Source organism: Balaenoptera borealis, assembly GCF_965194805.1.
Source record: "Balaenoptera borealis genome assembly, chromosome: 3".
Lineage (NCBI taxonomy): Eukaryota > Metazoa > Chordata > Mammalia > Artiodactyla > Balaenopteridae > Balaenoptera > Balaenoptera borealis.
In genome coordinates, this window is record NC_138866.1 from 111796765 (window position 1) to 111813798 (window position 17034).

Here is a 17034-nt window from a genome sequence, read left to right on the forward strand (position 1 = left end):
AATGACTATTCTACCCAAAGCAATCTACAGGTTCAATGCAATCCCTATCAAATTACCAATGGCATTTTTCACAGAACTAGAACAAAAAATTTTACAACTTGTATGGAAACACAAAATACCCCGAATAGCCAAAGCAATCTTGAGAAAGAAAACGGAGCTGGAGGAATCAGGCTCCCCAACTACAAAGCTACAGTAATCAAGACAGCAAGGTACTGGCACAAAAACAGAAATGTAGATCAACGGTACAGGATAGAAAGCCCAGAGATAAACCCATGCACCTGTGGTCACCTAATCTATGATAAAGGAGGCAAGAATAAATATTGGAGAAAAGACAGCCTCTTCAGTAAATGGTGCTGGGAAAACTGGACAACTACCTGTAAAAGAATGAAATTAGAACACTCCCTAACACCACACACAAAAATAAACTCAAAATGGATTAAAGACCTAAATGTAGGACCGGACACGATAAAACTCTTAGAGGAAAACATAGGAAAAACACTCTTTGACATAAATCACATCAAGATCTTTTATGACCCACCTCCTAGAGTAATGAAAATGAAAACAAAAGTAAGCAAATGGGACCTAATGAACCTTAAAAGCTTTTGCACAGCAAAGGAAACCATAAACAAGATGAAAAGACAGCCCACACATTGGGAGAAAATATTTGCAAATAAAGCAACGGACAAAGGATTAATCTCCAAAGTATACAAACAGCTCATGCAGCTCAATATCAAAAAAACAAACAACCCAATCAAAAAGTGGCTGGAAGACCTAAGTAGACATTTCACCAAAGAAACATACAGATGGCCAAGAGGCACATGAAAAGATGCTCAACATCACTAATCATTAGAAAATGCAAATCAAAACTACAGTGAGGTATCACCTCACACCAGTCAGAATGGCCATCATCAAAAAGTCTACAAACAATAAATGCTGGAGAGGGTGTGGAGAAAAGGGAACCCTCCTGCACTGTTGGTGGGAATGTAAATTGATACAGCCACTATGGAGAACAGTACGGAGGTTCCTTAAAAAACTAAAAATAGAATTACCATATGATCCAGCAATCCCACTACTGGGCATATACCCTGAGAAAACCATAATTCAAAAAGACACATGTATTCCAATGTTCATTGCAGCACTATTTACAATAGCCAGGACATGGAAGCAACCTAAATGTCCACTGACAGAGGAATGGATAAGAAGATGTGGTACATATATATAAAGGAATATTACTCAGCCATAAAAAGAAATGAGGGTGGGATAGGGAGGGTGGGAGGGAGGGAGATGCAAGAGGGAAGAGATATGGGAACATATGCATATGTATAACTGATTCACTTTGTTATAAAGCAGAAAATAACACACCATTGTAAAGCAATTATACTCCAATAAAGATGTTAAAAAAAAAAAAAAAAGAAATGAAATTGGGTCATTTGTAGAGATGTGGATGGACCTAGAGTCTGTCATACAGAGTGAAGTAAGTCAAAAAGAGAAAAACAAATATCAAATATTAATGCATATATGTGGAATCTAGAAAAATGGTACAGATGAACCTGTTTGCAGGGCAGGAATAGAAACACAGACGTAGAGAATGGACATGTGGACACAGGGGGAAGAGGAGGGTGAGATGAACTGGGAGATTAGGTTTGACATAAATACACTACCATGTGTAAAATAGATAGCTACTAGGAATCTGCTGTACAGCACAGGGAGCTCAGCTCGGTGCTCCGTGATGACCTAGATGGGTGGGATGGGGAGAGGGGGGAGGTCCAGCAGGGAGGGGATATATGTATACATATAGCTGATTCACTTCACTGTACAGCAGAAACTAACACAACATTGTAAAGCAATTATACTCCAATTAAAAAAACATTAAAAAAAAATTATACTACCTGTGGCTTCCATGGCTTTCGCAATCTGCCGGAGAGAGAACCCCATTTCCAACAAGGGTACTGCAATTGCTGGAGGAGGAGGAGAAGTTGAAAGTCTACTGCTTGGGTCTGACAAGGCTGAGACAAAAGAAAGAGAAGTCCTAAATATCACTATATGCCATGAGTAAAAAGTATTCTTATAGTAACCATAATTCCCAATTTTCTTAATAGTATCCAAATATAATGAAATGTTACTCTACTAAGAATTCTCTAATAACTAAATGTGATTAAATTTGATATAGCTTTTTAAGGTTTTTCTTAAAGATAAACTAGCTATTATGAAACAAACCTGCTGAAAAAAATGTTTAATGTTTTCCTTTTTTTTTTTTTTTTTTTTTAGAATTATTTATTTATTTATTTTTGGCTGTGTTGGGTCTTCGTTTCTGTGTGAGGGCTTTTCTCTAGTTGTGGCAAGCGGGAGCCACTCTTAATCGCGGTGCGCGGGCCTCTCACTATTGCGGCCTCTCTCGTTGTGGAGCACAGGCTCCAGATGCGCAGGCTCAGTAGTTGTGGCTCACGGGCCCAGTTGCTCCGCGGCATGTGGGATCCTCCCAGACCAGGGTTCGAACCTGTGTCCCCTGCACTGGCAGGCAAATTCTCAACCACTGCGCCACCAGGGAAGCCCCCTAATGTTTTCCTTTTTAAAAATAGTTTCCTACTTACAAAAAATTTCAAGCTTTACAAAAATTTGTAAGAATAGTACAAAGAATTCTTTTACCCCCAAACCACTGGAGAGTAAGTAGCAGACATAATGCTCCATCCTCCCTGAATACACTAATATATTACTCTTACAAATAACGTTCTCCTGTATAACCACAACGTAACTATCAAAGTCAGGAAATCAACAGTTATCATCTAATCCAGATTCCATTCTAGTTTCAAGGAAAGTCCTGATAATGTTCTTTAGAGCAAAGGATCCAATCCAGGATCATCTTTACATTTAGTTTTCATCTCTCTTCAGTCTCCTTCACTTTAATACTTTGAAGATTCCAGGCCAGTTATAGGGTAGAAAGTCCCTCAATCTGATGTCTGCTGTTTCCTCATGATTAGACTCAGGTTGTGCATTTTGGCAGGAGTAGCACAAAACTGATGTTGCCTTCTTCTTACTGCATTCTATTAGATGGTTCATGATTTCATGTTGTCCCATTACTGATGATGTTAACTTTGATCACTTGAGTTAAGCTGGTATCTGCCAGGTTTCTCCACTGTAAAGGTACTCTTTTTTCTTTTCTTTGTAATTAATAAGTATTTGCGGGAAAACACTATGAGAATAGGTAAATATCTCATTCTTCATCAGTTTCACTCTGCATCCATTTATGCTTATTGGCTGAATTAATTATCATTACAATGGTTGACAAATGATGGGTTTTTTTAAGTCCATCATTGCTTTCAGATTCATCAGTTGGTATTCCACTCTAAAGCAAAGCTTCTCCTTTCTCCATCAGTGTAGGGTTATGGATTCTCATTGCATTCATGAGTTATTATCTGTTATTGTAATTATTATTTATTTTTATGCCCCAAATCTCCCAGATTTGGCCAGTGGATGCCCCTTCACTCTGATTTCTATATCCTTCAAGCCTGTGCCCATCATTTTCTGAGTACTTTGTCACTTTATGGCACAAGCTACTCTAGGCTCATCTCATACTGAGACCTGAAATCAGCCATTTCTCTCTCAGAAGATCAAGGTTCCTTCTAGGAGAGAATGGCATTTAAAAGATAGGATCTTGGCACTAGGTGTGTGTATTGCTACTGAAGCATCACTGCCCCAAGGCCCTCTCAGTGGACAGCTGCTAGTGGAGGCCCTCTTCACCCTATATGGTTCTGACACCTAGTGCCAGGCCATATGGACACTTCTTTGCCCCACTTGGACTCCAAAACCTTATACCAGGCCACTCCCCACACACACGAGGTGTTTTTTTTCACCCCAATCTGGCTCTGACGACCCACTCTAGACTACCATGCCATGCACCTCCCATACTCTGCTGGCATGAATGCCTCCCTAGCTTGGCCCCACTTAATGGCTTTCAAATTGAATTAGTAAGGAAGAAGGGAAGGAGGGAAAGAGGGAAGGATGGAGGGAGGGAAGACTATAACTCTCATTTTTGCTTAAAAAAATGTCATTACTGCTACAGTGGTGATAGCCCTGATATATCTGATGGACTTCTCCTTCTTGCCATGGTAGAGTAACAGAGACTAGATTTACCCTCACCTTAAACAACTAAAAAAACAGACAAAAATTATTAAACAACAGTCTGCAGATATTGGACAATAGGTAGTACAGGACGGTGATCCCTGAGAGAAGGGAATCAAATGAGGCAAGGTGTACAACTGCCTTAGCTTATTGCCTGGAAAGAATTTCCCAAACTGCAGGTCAGGGAGGGTAAATTCAAGCCAAACTCAGTGGTCTCTCTGAATGGCGGAGACAGAGTAGAGAGTTCAAAAGTGGCTAGAATTCACAGGGCAGAATCCAGAAAGGGGAGATCTGTATGGAAAGAGGAGAGCTACACAGATAGAGAACTCCAGAAATGTGCAGAAGGTCCTCTTCCCCTCAAGTCCTCAGCTGATGCTAATACAGCAACTATCCAAAGCTAGGGAAAGAATCACCAAGAAGCAGCAGGCAGAACAATCCTTAGAGCTCACATAGGGTTGGGAAGTTTGTGTTACAACAAGCCAGAATGAAAAAACTTTGTAATGCATAAGGTATTAGATTGAGTACTAAACAAACTAAAGGCTGTTCTGGTCCCACCTAACAAAGCTTAAAAGGAAGCCTTGAAAGAATCAAATTGTTTTCAAGTTACTTAACTGAATTCTAGAACAAAGTTTAAGTATAATACAATTAACGAAATACAAAATATCCAGCACCCAACTAGGTAAAATTCACAATGTCTGGTATCCAATAAAAAATTACCAAACATGCAAAGAAACAAGAAAACACAATTCAAAATGAGGAGAAAAATTAATTAATAGAAACAGATCTAGAAATAATTGATAAATTAAGTACCAGAGACATTAAAACAGATACTATAAATACACTTGATTCTCGTTATTTGTGGATTCCCTATCTGTCAATTAATCTACCCCTTTAAGTTAATTTGTAACTCCAAAATCAATACTCATGGCACTTTAACAGTCATTCACACGCACAGGGTGACCAAAAAATTCAGTCTTCTGATGCAATTGTTCCCAGCTGAGGTCAAACAAGGTGATGCTCTGTATTCTTGTTTCAGCTCTCAGACTATTACAAGTGTCCTTTCATGCTATTTAGTGTTACTTCTTTTGCATTTTTTGCACTTTTTGTTGGTGATTTCATTGTTTAAAATGGCCCCCAAGTATAGTGCTGAAATGCTGTCTAGTGTTCCTAAGTCCAAGAAGGCTAAAATGTGCCTTATGGAGAAAATATAAGTGTTAAGCTTCATGCAGGCATGAGTTAATAGTGTTGCTGGCCATAAGTTCAATGCTAATGAATCAACAATACATATTAAATATGGTGTCTTTAAATTGAAACACACATAAAATAAGGTTATATATTGATCAGTTGACAAAGTGTGACCAGAAGCTCACAGAAACCTAGCCCTGTATTTTCCCTAGGGAACAATAGCTCAGTTTTCACTAATTCTGTGTTCACAGAATATAACTGTTTTAATAATGAGAACTGTTATTCCATGTATCCTGTAAGGTAGAGGAAAGACTGAGTATGTTAAAAAAGACATGGGAGATTAAAAAAAAAAAAGACATACACAGAACTTCTAGAAAACTACAATCTCTGAAGGGAAACATACACTGGATGGGATTAAGAGCAGATTAGACACTGCAGAAGAAAATATTAGTGACCAGAAGACACAACAATAAAAATTATCCAAAATCAAACACAGACAGGAAAAAGAATTTAAAACAAAAACAAAAAAAGAGCAGAGTGTCAGTGATCGTGATCTGTGAGATAACTGCAAGTGGCTTAATATACATGTAACTGGAGACACTGAAATGGAGGAGTAGTGGAACAGAAAAAAATCTGAAAAAAATAATGAATGAAAAATTTCCAAATTTAATGACAACTTTAAACCCACAGATCCATAAACCTCAATAAACCCCAAGCACAAAAAACATGAAAAAAACTACAGCAGGGCAGATCACAATCAAATTGCTTAAGCCCAGTGATAAAAAGAAAAATCTTAAAAGCAGCCAGAGAGAAAGGCATATTACATCAACATTAGAAAGACAGAAGACTTATCACTGGAAACAATGCAAATCAGAAGACAGTAGAGCAACACCTTAAAGTAATGAAGAAAAAGAAAAAACAACTGTCAATATAGAATTCTATTCCCAGTGAAAATATTTGTTCAAAAAATTAAGGTGGAAGGAGGAGAGAAGATGGCGGAAGAGTAAGACGCGGAGATCACCTTCCTTCCCACAGATACAGTAGAAATACATCTACATGTGGAACTGCTCCCACAGAACACCCACTGAACGCTGGCAGAAAACGTCAGACCTCCCAAAAGGCAAGAAACTCCCCACGTACTTGGGTAGGGCAAAAGAAAAAAGAAATAACAGAGACAAAAGAATAGGGACGGGACCTGCACCAGTGGGAGGGAGCCGTGAAGGAGGAAAGATTTCCACGCACTAGGAAGCCCTTCGCGGGCAGAGACTGCGGGTGGCAGAGGGGGGAAGCTTCGGAGCCACGGAGGAGAGCGCAGCCACAGGGGTGCGGAGGGGAAAGCAGAGAGATTCCCGCACGGAGGATCGGTGCCGACCAGCACTCACCAGCCCGAGAGGCTTGTCTGCTCACCTGCCGGGGCAGGCGGGGCTGGGAGCTGAGGCTCAGGCTTTGGTCGGATCGCAGGGAGAGGACTGGGGTTGACGGCGTGAACACAGCCTGAAGGGGTTAGTGCACCACAGCTAGCCGGGAGGGAGTCCGGGAAAAAGTCTGCAGCTGCCGAAGAGGCAAGAGACTTTTTCTTCCCTCTTTGTTTCCTGGTGCTCGAGGAGAGGGCATTCAGAGCGCCGCCTAAACGAGCTCCAGAGACGGGCGCGAGCTGCGGCTATCAGTGCGGATCCCAAAGCAACAGGGGCACAGAGGAAAAAACGGAGACATTCCCCCACAGAGGCTCGGCCGAGCAGCACTGAGCAGCCCGAGAGGCTTGTCTGCTCACCCGCCGGGGCGGGCGGGGCTGGGAGCTGAGGCTCGGGCTTCGGTTGGATCGCAGGGAGAGGACTGGGGTTGGCGGCGTGAACACAGCCTGAAGGGGTTAGCGCACCACAGCTGGCTGGGAGGGAGACCGGGAAAAAGTCTGCAGCTGCCGAAGAGGCAAGAGATTTTTTCTTACCTCTTTGTTTCACGGCACACAAGGAGAGGGGATTCAGAGCACCGCCTAAACGAACTCCAGAGAAGGGCGCGAGCCACGGCGATCAGCGCAGGCCCCAGAAGCGGGCGTGAGACGCTAAGGCTGCTGCTGCCGCCACCAAAAAGCCTGTGTGCGAGCACAGGTCACTCTCCACACCGCCCCTCCCGGGAGCTGGTGCAGCCCGCAACTGCCAGGGTCCTGTGATCCGGGGACAACTTTCCCGGGAGAACGCACTGCACGTCTCAGGCTGGTGCAACATCACGCCAGCCTCTGCGGCCGCAGGCTCGCCCCACCTCCTCTGTACCCCTCCCTCCCCCCGGCCTGAGTGAGCCAGAGCCCCCAAAGCAGCTGCTCCTTTAACCCCGTTCTGTCTGGGCGGGGAACAGACGCCCTCAGGCAACCTACACGCAGGGGCGGGTCCAAATCCAAAGCTGAACCCCGGGAGCTGTGCGAACAAAGAAGAGAAAGGGAAATCTCTCCCAGCAGCCTCAGAAGCAGCGGATTAAAACTCCACAAACAACTTGATGTGCCTGCATCTGTTGAATACCTGAATAGACAACGAGTCATCCCAAATTCAGGAGGTGGACTTTGGGAGCAGGATATATTAATTTTTCCCCTTTTCCTTTTTTTGTGAGTGTATATGTATATGCTTCTGGGTGAGATTTTGTCTGTATAGCTTTGCTTTATAATAGCTTTATTTTACTTCACTATATTATAGCCTCTTTCTTTCTTTCTTTCTATTTTTTCTCCCTTTTACTCTGAGCCGTGTGGATGAAAGGCTCTTGGTGCTCCAGCCAGGCATCAGGGCCGTGCCTCTGAGGTGGGAGAGCCAACTTCAGGACACTGGTCCACAAGAGACCTCCCAGCTCCACGTAATACCAAACGGCAAAAATCTCTCAGAGATCTCCATCTCAATATCAAGACCCAGCTTCACTCAATGACCAGCAAGCTACAGTGCTGGACACCCTATGCCAAACAACTAGCAAGACAGGAACACAGCCCCATCCATTAGCAGAGAGGCTGCCTAAAATCATAATAAGGCCACAGACACCCCAAAATACACCACCAGACGTGGACGTGCCCACCAGAAAGACAAGATCTAGCCTCATTCACCAGAACTCAGACACTAGTTCCCTCCATCAGGAAGCCTACAGAACCCACTGAACCAACCTTAGCCACTGGGGACAGATACCAAAAACAACGGGAACTACGAACCTGCAGCCTGCGAAAAGGAGACCCCAAACACAGTAAGATAAGCAAAATGAGACGACAGAAAAACACACAGCAGATGAAGGAGCAGGGTCAAAACACACCAGACCTAACAAATGAAGAGGAAATAGGTAGTCTACCTGAAAAAGAATTCAGAATAATGATAGTAAGGGTGATCCAAAATCTTGGAAATAGAATAGACAAAATGCAAGAAACATGTAACAAGGACGTAGAAGAACTAAAGAGGAACCAAGCAACAATGAAAAACACAATAAATGAAATTAAAAATACTCTAGATGGGATCAACAGCAGAATAACTGAGGCAGAAGAAAGGATAAGTGACCTGGAAGATAAAATGGTGGAAATAACTACTGCAGAGCAGGATAAAAAAAAAAAGAATGAAAAGAACGGAGGACAGTCTCAGAGACCTCTGGGACAACATTAAACGCACCAACATTTGAATTATAGGGGTCCCAGAAGAAGAAGAGAAAAAGAAAGGGACTGAGAAAATATCTGAAGAGATTATAGTTGAAAACTTCCCTAATATGGGAAAGGAAATAGTTAATCAAGTCCTGGAAGCACAGAGAGTCCCATACAGGATAAATCCAAGGGGAAACACGCCAAGACACATATTAATCAAACTGTCAAAAATTAAATATAAAGAAAACATATTAAAAGCAGCAAGGGAAAAACAACAAATAACACACAAGGGAATCCTCATAAGGTTAACATCTGATCTTTCAGCAGAAACTCTGCAAGCCAGAAGGGAGTGGCAGGATATACTTAAAGTGATGAAGGAGAAAAACCTACAACCAAGATTACTCTACCCAGCAAGGATCTCATTCAGATGTGATGGAGAAATTAAAACCTTTACAGACAAGCAAAAGCTGAGAGAGTTCAGCACCACCAAACCAGCTTTACAACAAATGCTAAAGGAACTTCTCTAGGCAAGAAACACAAGAGAAGGAAAACACCTACAATAACAAACCCAAAACATTTAAGAAAATGGGAATAGGAACATACATATCGATAATTACCTTGAATGTAAATGGATTAAATGCTCCAACCAAAAGACACAGACTGGCTGAATGGATACAAAAACAAGACCCATATATATGCTGTCTACAAGAGACCCACTTCAGACCTAGAGACACATACAGACTGAAAGTGAGGGGATGGAAAAAGATATTCCATGCAAATGGAAATCAAAAGAAAGCTGGAGTAGCAATTCTCATATCAGACAAAATAGACTTTAAAATAAAGAATATTACAAGAGACAAAGAGGGACACTATATAATGATCAAGGGATCGATCCAAGAGGAAGGTATAACAATTGTAAATATTTATGCACACAACATAGGAGCACTTCAATACATAAGGCAAATACTAACAGCCATAAAAGGGGAAATCGACAGCAACACAATCATAGTAGGGGACTTTAACACCCCACTTTCACCAATGGACAGATCATCCAAAATGAAAATAAATAAGGAAACACAAGCTTTAAATGATACATTAAACAAGATGGACTTAATTGATATTTATAGGACATTCCACCCAAAAACAACAGAATACACATTTTTCTCAAGTGCTCATGGAACATTCTCCAGGATAGATCATATCTTGGGACACAAATCAAGCCTTGGTAAATTTAATAAAATTGAAAACGTATCAAGTATCTTTTCCGACCACAACGCTATGAGACTAGATATCAATTACAGGAAAAGATCTGTAAAAAATACAAACACATGGAGGCTACACAATACACTACTTAATAACGAAGTGATCACTGAAGAAATCAAAGGGGAAATCAAAAAATACCTAGAAACAAATGACAATGGAGATACGACGACCCAAAACCTATGGGACGCAGCAAAAGCAGTGCTAAGAGGGAAGTTTATAGCAATACAAGCCTACCTCAAGAAACAGGAAACATCTCGAATAAACAACCTAACCTTGCACCTAAAGCAATTAGAGAAAGAAGAACAAAAAAACCCCAAAGCTAGCAGAAGGAAAGAAATCATAAAGATCAGGTCAGAAATAAATGAAAAAGAAATGAAGGAAACAATAGCAAAAATCAATGAAACTAAAAGCTGGTTCTTTGAGAAGATAAACAAAATTGATAAACCATTAGCCAGACTCATCACGAGAAAAAGGGAGAAGACTCAAATCAATAGAATTAGAAATGAAAAAGGAGAAGTAACCACTGACACTGCAGAAATACAAAAGATCATGAGAGATTACTACAAGCAACTCTATGCCAATAAAATGGACAACCTGGAAGAAATGGACAGATTCTTAGAAATGCACAAACTGCCGAGACTGAACCAGGAAGAAATAGAAAATATGAACAGACCAATCACAAGCACTGAAATTGAAACTGTGATTAAAAATCTTCCAACAAACAAAAGCCCAGGACCAGATGGCTTCACAGGCGAATTCTATCAAACATTTAAAGAAGAGCTAACACCTATCCTTCTCAACTCTTCCAAAATATTGCAGAGGGAGGAACACTCCCAAACTCATTCTACGAGGCCACCATCACCCTGATACCAAAACCAGACAAAGATGTCACAAGGAAAGAAAACTACAGGCCAATATCACTGATGAACACAGATGCAAAAATCCTCAACAAAATACTAGGAAACAGAATCCAACAGCACATTAAAAGGATCATACACCATGATCAAGTGGGGTTTATCCCAGGAATGCAAGGATTCTTCAGTATACGCAAATCAATCAATGTGATACACCATATTAACAAATTGAAGGAGAAAAACCATATGATCATCTCAATAGATGCAGAGAAAGCTTTCGACAAAATTCAACACCCATTTATGATAAAAGCCCTGCAGAAAGTAGGCATAGAGGGAACTTTCCTCAACATAATAAAGGCCATATATGACAAACCCACAGCCAACATTGTCCTCAATGGTGAAAAACTGAAACCATTTCCACTAAGATCAGGAACAAGACAAGGTTGCCCACTCTCACCACTATTATTCAACATAGTTTTGGAAGTGTTAGCCACAGCAATCAGAGAAGACAAAGAAATAAAAGGAATCCAAATCGGAAAAGAAGAAGTAAAGCTGTCACTGTTTGCAGATGACATACTATACATAGAGAATCCTAAAGATGCTACCAGAAAACTCCTAGAGCTAATCAATGAATTTGGTAAAGTAGCAGGATACAAAATTAATGCACAGAAATCTCTTGCATTTCTATACACTAATGACGAAAAATCTGAAAGTGAAATTAAGAAAACACTCCCGTTTACCATTGCAACAAAAAGAATAAAATATCAGGGCTTCCCTGGTGGCGCAGTGGTTGAGAATCTGCCTGCCAATGCAGGGGACACGGGTTCGAGCCCTGGTCTGGGAAGATCCCACATGCCGCGGAGCAACTGGGCCCGTGAGCCACAATTACTGAGCCTGCGCGTCTGGACCCTGTGCTCCGCAACAAGAGGGGCCGCGATGGTGAGAGGCCCGCGCACTGCGATGAAGAGTGGTCCCCACTTGCCACAACTAGAGAAAGCCCTCGCACAGAAACGAAGACTCAACACAGTCATAAATAAATAAATAAATAAATAAAAGAACGTGAATTTAAAAAAAAAAAAGAATAAAATATCTAGGAATAAACCTACCTAAGGAGACAAAAGACCTGTATGCAGAAAATTATAAGACACTGATGAAAGAAATTAAAGATGATACCAATAGATGGAGAGATATACCATGTTCCTGGATTGGAAGAATCAACATTGTGAAAATGACTCTACTACCCAAAGCAATCTACAGATTCAATGCAATCCCTATCAAACTACCACTGGCATTTTTCACAGAACTAGAACAAAAAATTTCACAATTTGTATGGAGACACAAAAGACCCCGAGTAGCCAAAGCAATCTTGAGAACGAAAAATGGAGCTGGGGGAATCAGGCTCCCTGACTTCAGACTATATTACAAAGCTACAGTAATCAAGACAGTTTGGTACTGGCACAAAAACAGAAATATAGATCAATGGAACAGGATAGAAAGCCCAGAGATAAACCCACGTACATATGGTCACCTTATCCTTGATAACGGAGGCAAGCATATACAGTAGAGAAAAGACAGCCTCTTCAATAAGTGGTGCTGGGAAAATTGGACAGATACATGTAAAAGTATGAAATGAGAACACTCCCTGACACCATGCACAAAAATAAACTCAAAATGGATTAAAGACCTAAGTGTAAGGGCAGACACTATCAAACTCTTAGAGGAAAACATAGGCAGAACACTCTATGACATACATCACAGCAAGATTCTCTTTGACCCAGCTCCCAGAGAAATGGAAATAAGAACACAAATAAACAAATGGGACCTAATGAAACTTAAAAGCTTTTGCACAGCAAAGGAAACCATAAACAAGACCAAAAGACAACCCTCAGAATGGGAGAAAATATTTGCAAATGAAGCAACTGACAAAGGATTAATCTCCAAGATTTACAAGCAGCTCATGCAGCTCAATAACAAAAAAACAAACAACCCAATCCAAAAATGGGCAGAAGACCTAAATAGACATTTCTCCAAAGAAGATATACAGATTGCCAACAGACACATGAAAGAATGCTCAACATCATTAATCATTAGAGAAATGCAAATCAAAACTACAATGAGATATCATCTCACACCAGTCAGAATGGCCATCATCAAAAAATCTAGAAACAATAAATGCTGGAGAGGGTGTGGAGGAAAGGGAACACTCTTGCACTGTTGGTGGGAATGTAAATTGATACAGCCACTATGGAGAACAGTATGGAGGTTCCGTAAAAAACTACAAATAGAACTACCATACGACCCAGCAATCCCACTACTGGGCATATACCCTGAGAAAACCATAATTCAAAAAGAGTCATGTACCAAAATGTTCATTGCAGCTCTATTTACAATAGCCAGGACATGGAAGCAACCTAAATGTCCATCGACAGATGAATGGATAAAGAAGATGTGGCACATATATACAATGGAATATTACTCAGCCATAAAAAGAAATGAAATGGAGGTATTTGTAATGAGGTGGATGGAGTTAGAGTCTGTCATACAGAGTGAAGTAAGTCAGAAAGAGAAAAACAAATACAGTATGCTAACACATATATACGGAATCTAAGGGAAAAAAAAAAAAAAAGGCCATGAAGAACCTAGTGGCAAGACGGGAATAAAGACACAGACCTACTAGAGAATGGACTTGAGGATATGGGGAGGGGGTGGGGTGAGATGTGAGAGGGTAAGAGAGTGTCATGGACATATATACACTTCACCAAATGTAAAATAGATAGCTAGTGGGAAGCAGCCGCATAGCACAGGGAGATCAGCTTGGTGTTTTGCGACCACCTAGAGGGGTGGGATGGGGAGGGTGGGAGGGAGGGAGATGCAAGAGGGAAGAGATATGGGAACATATTGTATATGTATAACTGATTCACTTTGTTATAAAGCAGAAGCTAACACACCATTGTAAGGCAATTATACTTCAATAAAGATGTTTAAAAAAAAAAGAATTATAACAGTATTTGAAAAATAGCATTGAGAAAGTATTTTACAGGGAAAATTTCAATCAGACATTTTAATTGTTTTGATCCTGCTTTGAAAATACAGCACAGTAAATTATTTATAGTTTATCTATGTTTATTTTCAATTAACTAAAAGTATTTTAGTTGGGATCAATTTTTTAAAAAATAAACGACAGGTTTTTTGTTCACATCACATCTTAAAAAAAAAAAAAAATTAAGGTGAAATAGACTCTTTTGGACATATAAGAGCCAAAAGAATTCATCACTAGCAGATCACTACAAGAAATGTTAAAGGAAGTCTTTAAAGCAGAAGGAAATGATACCAGATGCAAATATGGATATACATAAAGAATAAAGAATCTCAGAACTAGAAAATATGTGAGTAAATAAAAAATACATACTTTAGTTTTATAAAATATCTTTAAAAGATAATTGGCTGTATACAGCAAAAGTAATAATGTATTATGGGGCTTTATAAGATTTATAGAAGTTAAATTTATAATAACAAAAGTACAAAGGCTGCGAAAGGGGAAATGAAAGCATACTATTGTTAGATTCTTTTATTATACACGAAGTGGTATAACATTACTTGAAAGTAGACTGTGATAATTAAGAATGTATACTATAAACCTGAAAGTAATCTCTAAAAACACAACAGCAAGTATAGCTAATAGGCCAACAAAGGAGATAAAATGGAATTTTAAAAATACTCACTTAATTCAAAGGAGATAGAAAAAGAGGAAAAAGGAAACAAAGAACTGATGAGATGACAAAAAAGATGGTAGATTTAAACCCAGCTATAACAATAATCACAATAAAGGTAAATGGTCTAAACATCCCAATTAAAAGGTAGAGAATGTAAGGCTGAATTTTAAAAGCTGGACCCAACTATAGGCTACCTTTCAGAAATCCACTTTAAATACAAAGACCCAAATAAGTTAAAGGTTAAATGATGGGAGAAGATACACGATTATAAAACAAATAAAAAAATCAGAAGTGGCTATATTTATACCAGATAAAGCAGATTTAAGGGCAAACAGTATTAACACGGATAAAGAGAGTCATTTCCTAACAATAAAGAGGTCAATTCATTAAGAAGATATAAGAATCCTAAATGTTTATGGACCTAAAAACAGAGCTTTAAAGTACATGAAACAAAAACTAATAAATGAAAGGGGAAATAGACAAATCCACAATTATAGAGATTTCAACACTACTCCCACAGTAATTGATAGAATAGGTAAATGAAAAATAAGTAAGGATAAAGAAGGCTTGGACAACATTATCAATCAACTTGACCTAACCAACAATTTCTAGAACATACCACTCAACAGTAGCACATACACATTTTTTCCAAGTGTAAATGGAATAGTTATAAAAACAGACCATATTCTGGGCCATAAAACAAGTTTCAGAAATAGAGTCACAGATGTAGAAAACAAACTTATGGTTACCAGGGGGAAAAGGGGGAAAAGGGATAAAGTGAGAGACTGGGATTGACATATAAACACTACTATATGTAAAACAGATAACTAATAAGAACCTACTGTTATAGCACAGGGAACTCTACTCAATACTCTGTAATGACCTATATGGGGAAAGAATCTAACAAAGAGTGGATATATGTATATATATAACTGATTCGCTTTGCTGTACATCTGAAACTAACACAACATTGTAAATCAACTATACTCCAATAAACATTTTTTTTAAATGAATAAGCTTAAAATAGTGAATTGAACATAAGCATTTAGTTCTACTAATTCCTGAAAACCCATTAAAATGTCAGTAAAGGAAATATTTTAAATGCAGAAATCCATAAGGACAGAGAGAACAGGAAAACTGCAATAAAATTTTAGAAGTTAGAAAGCCAATGGGCAAACATAAATTGCCTCAGTGGTCCTGAGAAAACTGAATCCTACAATAGCAATGAGGAAAAGTCAAAACAACAGAACTTATTCCTCAGAATCTCAAAATGTTCAGAAATGGGTGGCAGCAGATACTTCTGGAAACGAAAGTGACGCAAAAAAATAGGACTGACTGAGAGTCTAAGAAGCAATTAGAAAATGGTACAACCACTATGGGAAACTATAGGCAGTTTCTAATAAAGTTAAATATCTATCACCAAAAAATAAATAAAAATAAAATAAAATAATTCAAATTTTACAAGATATGTTCTTTGATGACAATGAAATTAAATTAGAAATCAACAATAGAAAGATACCTGGAAAATCCCGTAGTATTAGGAAGCGAAATAACATACTTCCAAATAACCCATATGTCAAAGAAGATATCAATGGTAAACTATAAAGTACTTTAAACTGAATGAAAATGAAAACACAGCATTTCAAAATGTCTGGATTGCAGCCACATCAGTGCTTAGAGGGAAATTCACAGCATTAAAAATGCCTATTTTAGAAAAGATGAAAGGTCAAATATGACTGATGTATAGTACATTACTTCTCTCTTAAATAGCCATAATTCAATCTACAGCTTCAAAAGAGAGAAGACAGCTCAGTTTGATGGGGCAGATCCCCCTTAATTAAAATCACTGTTTTACCTTCAGTGAAGACAAAACACAATGCCCACATAATAAAGTCTCACACATATGGAACGTCAAGGTCTGGGTGTCAGAGTGCATGACAGCACACGCACCTGTGCGGTTAGCTGGCCTTGCTGACTGGGAATCAGGAGAAGTTAAGCTTTGCCTCCTTCCTACTTCATCAGAAGGAGAGGTTGGTAATGACGATATTGGAGGAGTCTGTGCACGACGTGTGGGAAGTACAGTGGTAGTTGGGTAACTAGAGAACATTTGCCTTTAAGAAAACAACAATGGTTAGCACAGAAATCCAATTAGAAAATAATATATACATCACAATCTTCTTACAGAAGAATATGAGACCTGGAAAACTATACAAGTTAGCTATAGTTTAATTGGGGAGAGGGAAGAGAGACTCCACAGTTTTAAAAATCGTTACCTCCTAGGATGCTTTTACTATAAAAGTAATACCTT

At 39.3% G+C, this 17034-nt stretch overlaps 1 protein-coding gene across 1 annotated transcript in view; it reads right to left on the reverse strand.

The window, feature by feature from the left end:
* HERC1 (HECT and RLD domain containing E3 ubiquitin protein ligase family member 1) overlaps nucleotides 1-17034 on the reverse strand; it is a 227558-nt gene that overhangs the window by 63916 nt on the left and 146608 nt on the right. The window contains exons 40-41 of the mRNA XM_082383545.1: nucleotides 16677-16837; nucleotides 1890-2006 (exon numbers count right to left, since the gene is read on the reverse strand). Coding sequence (XP_082239671.1) covers nucleotides 1890-2006; nucleotides 16677-16837 — 278 coding nt within the window. The remainder of the gene's footprint in view (nucleotides 1-1889; nucleotides 2007-16676; nucleotides 16838-17034) is intronic.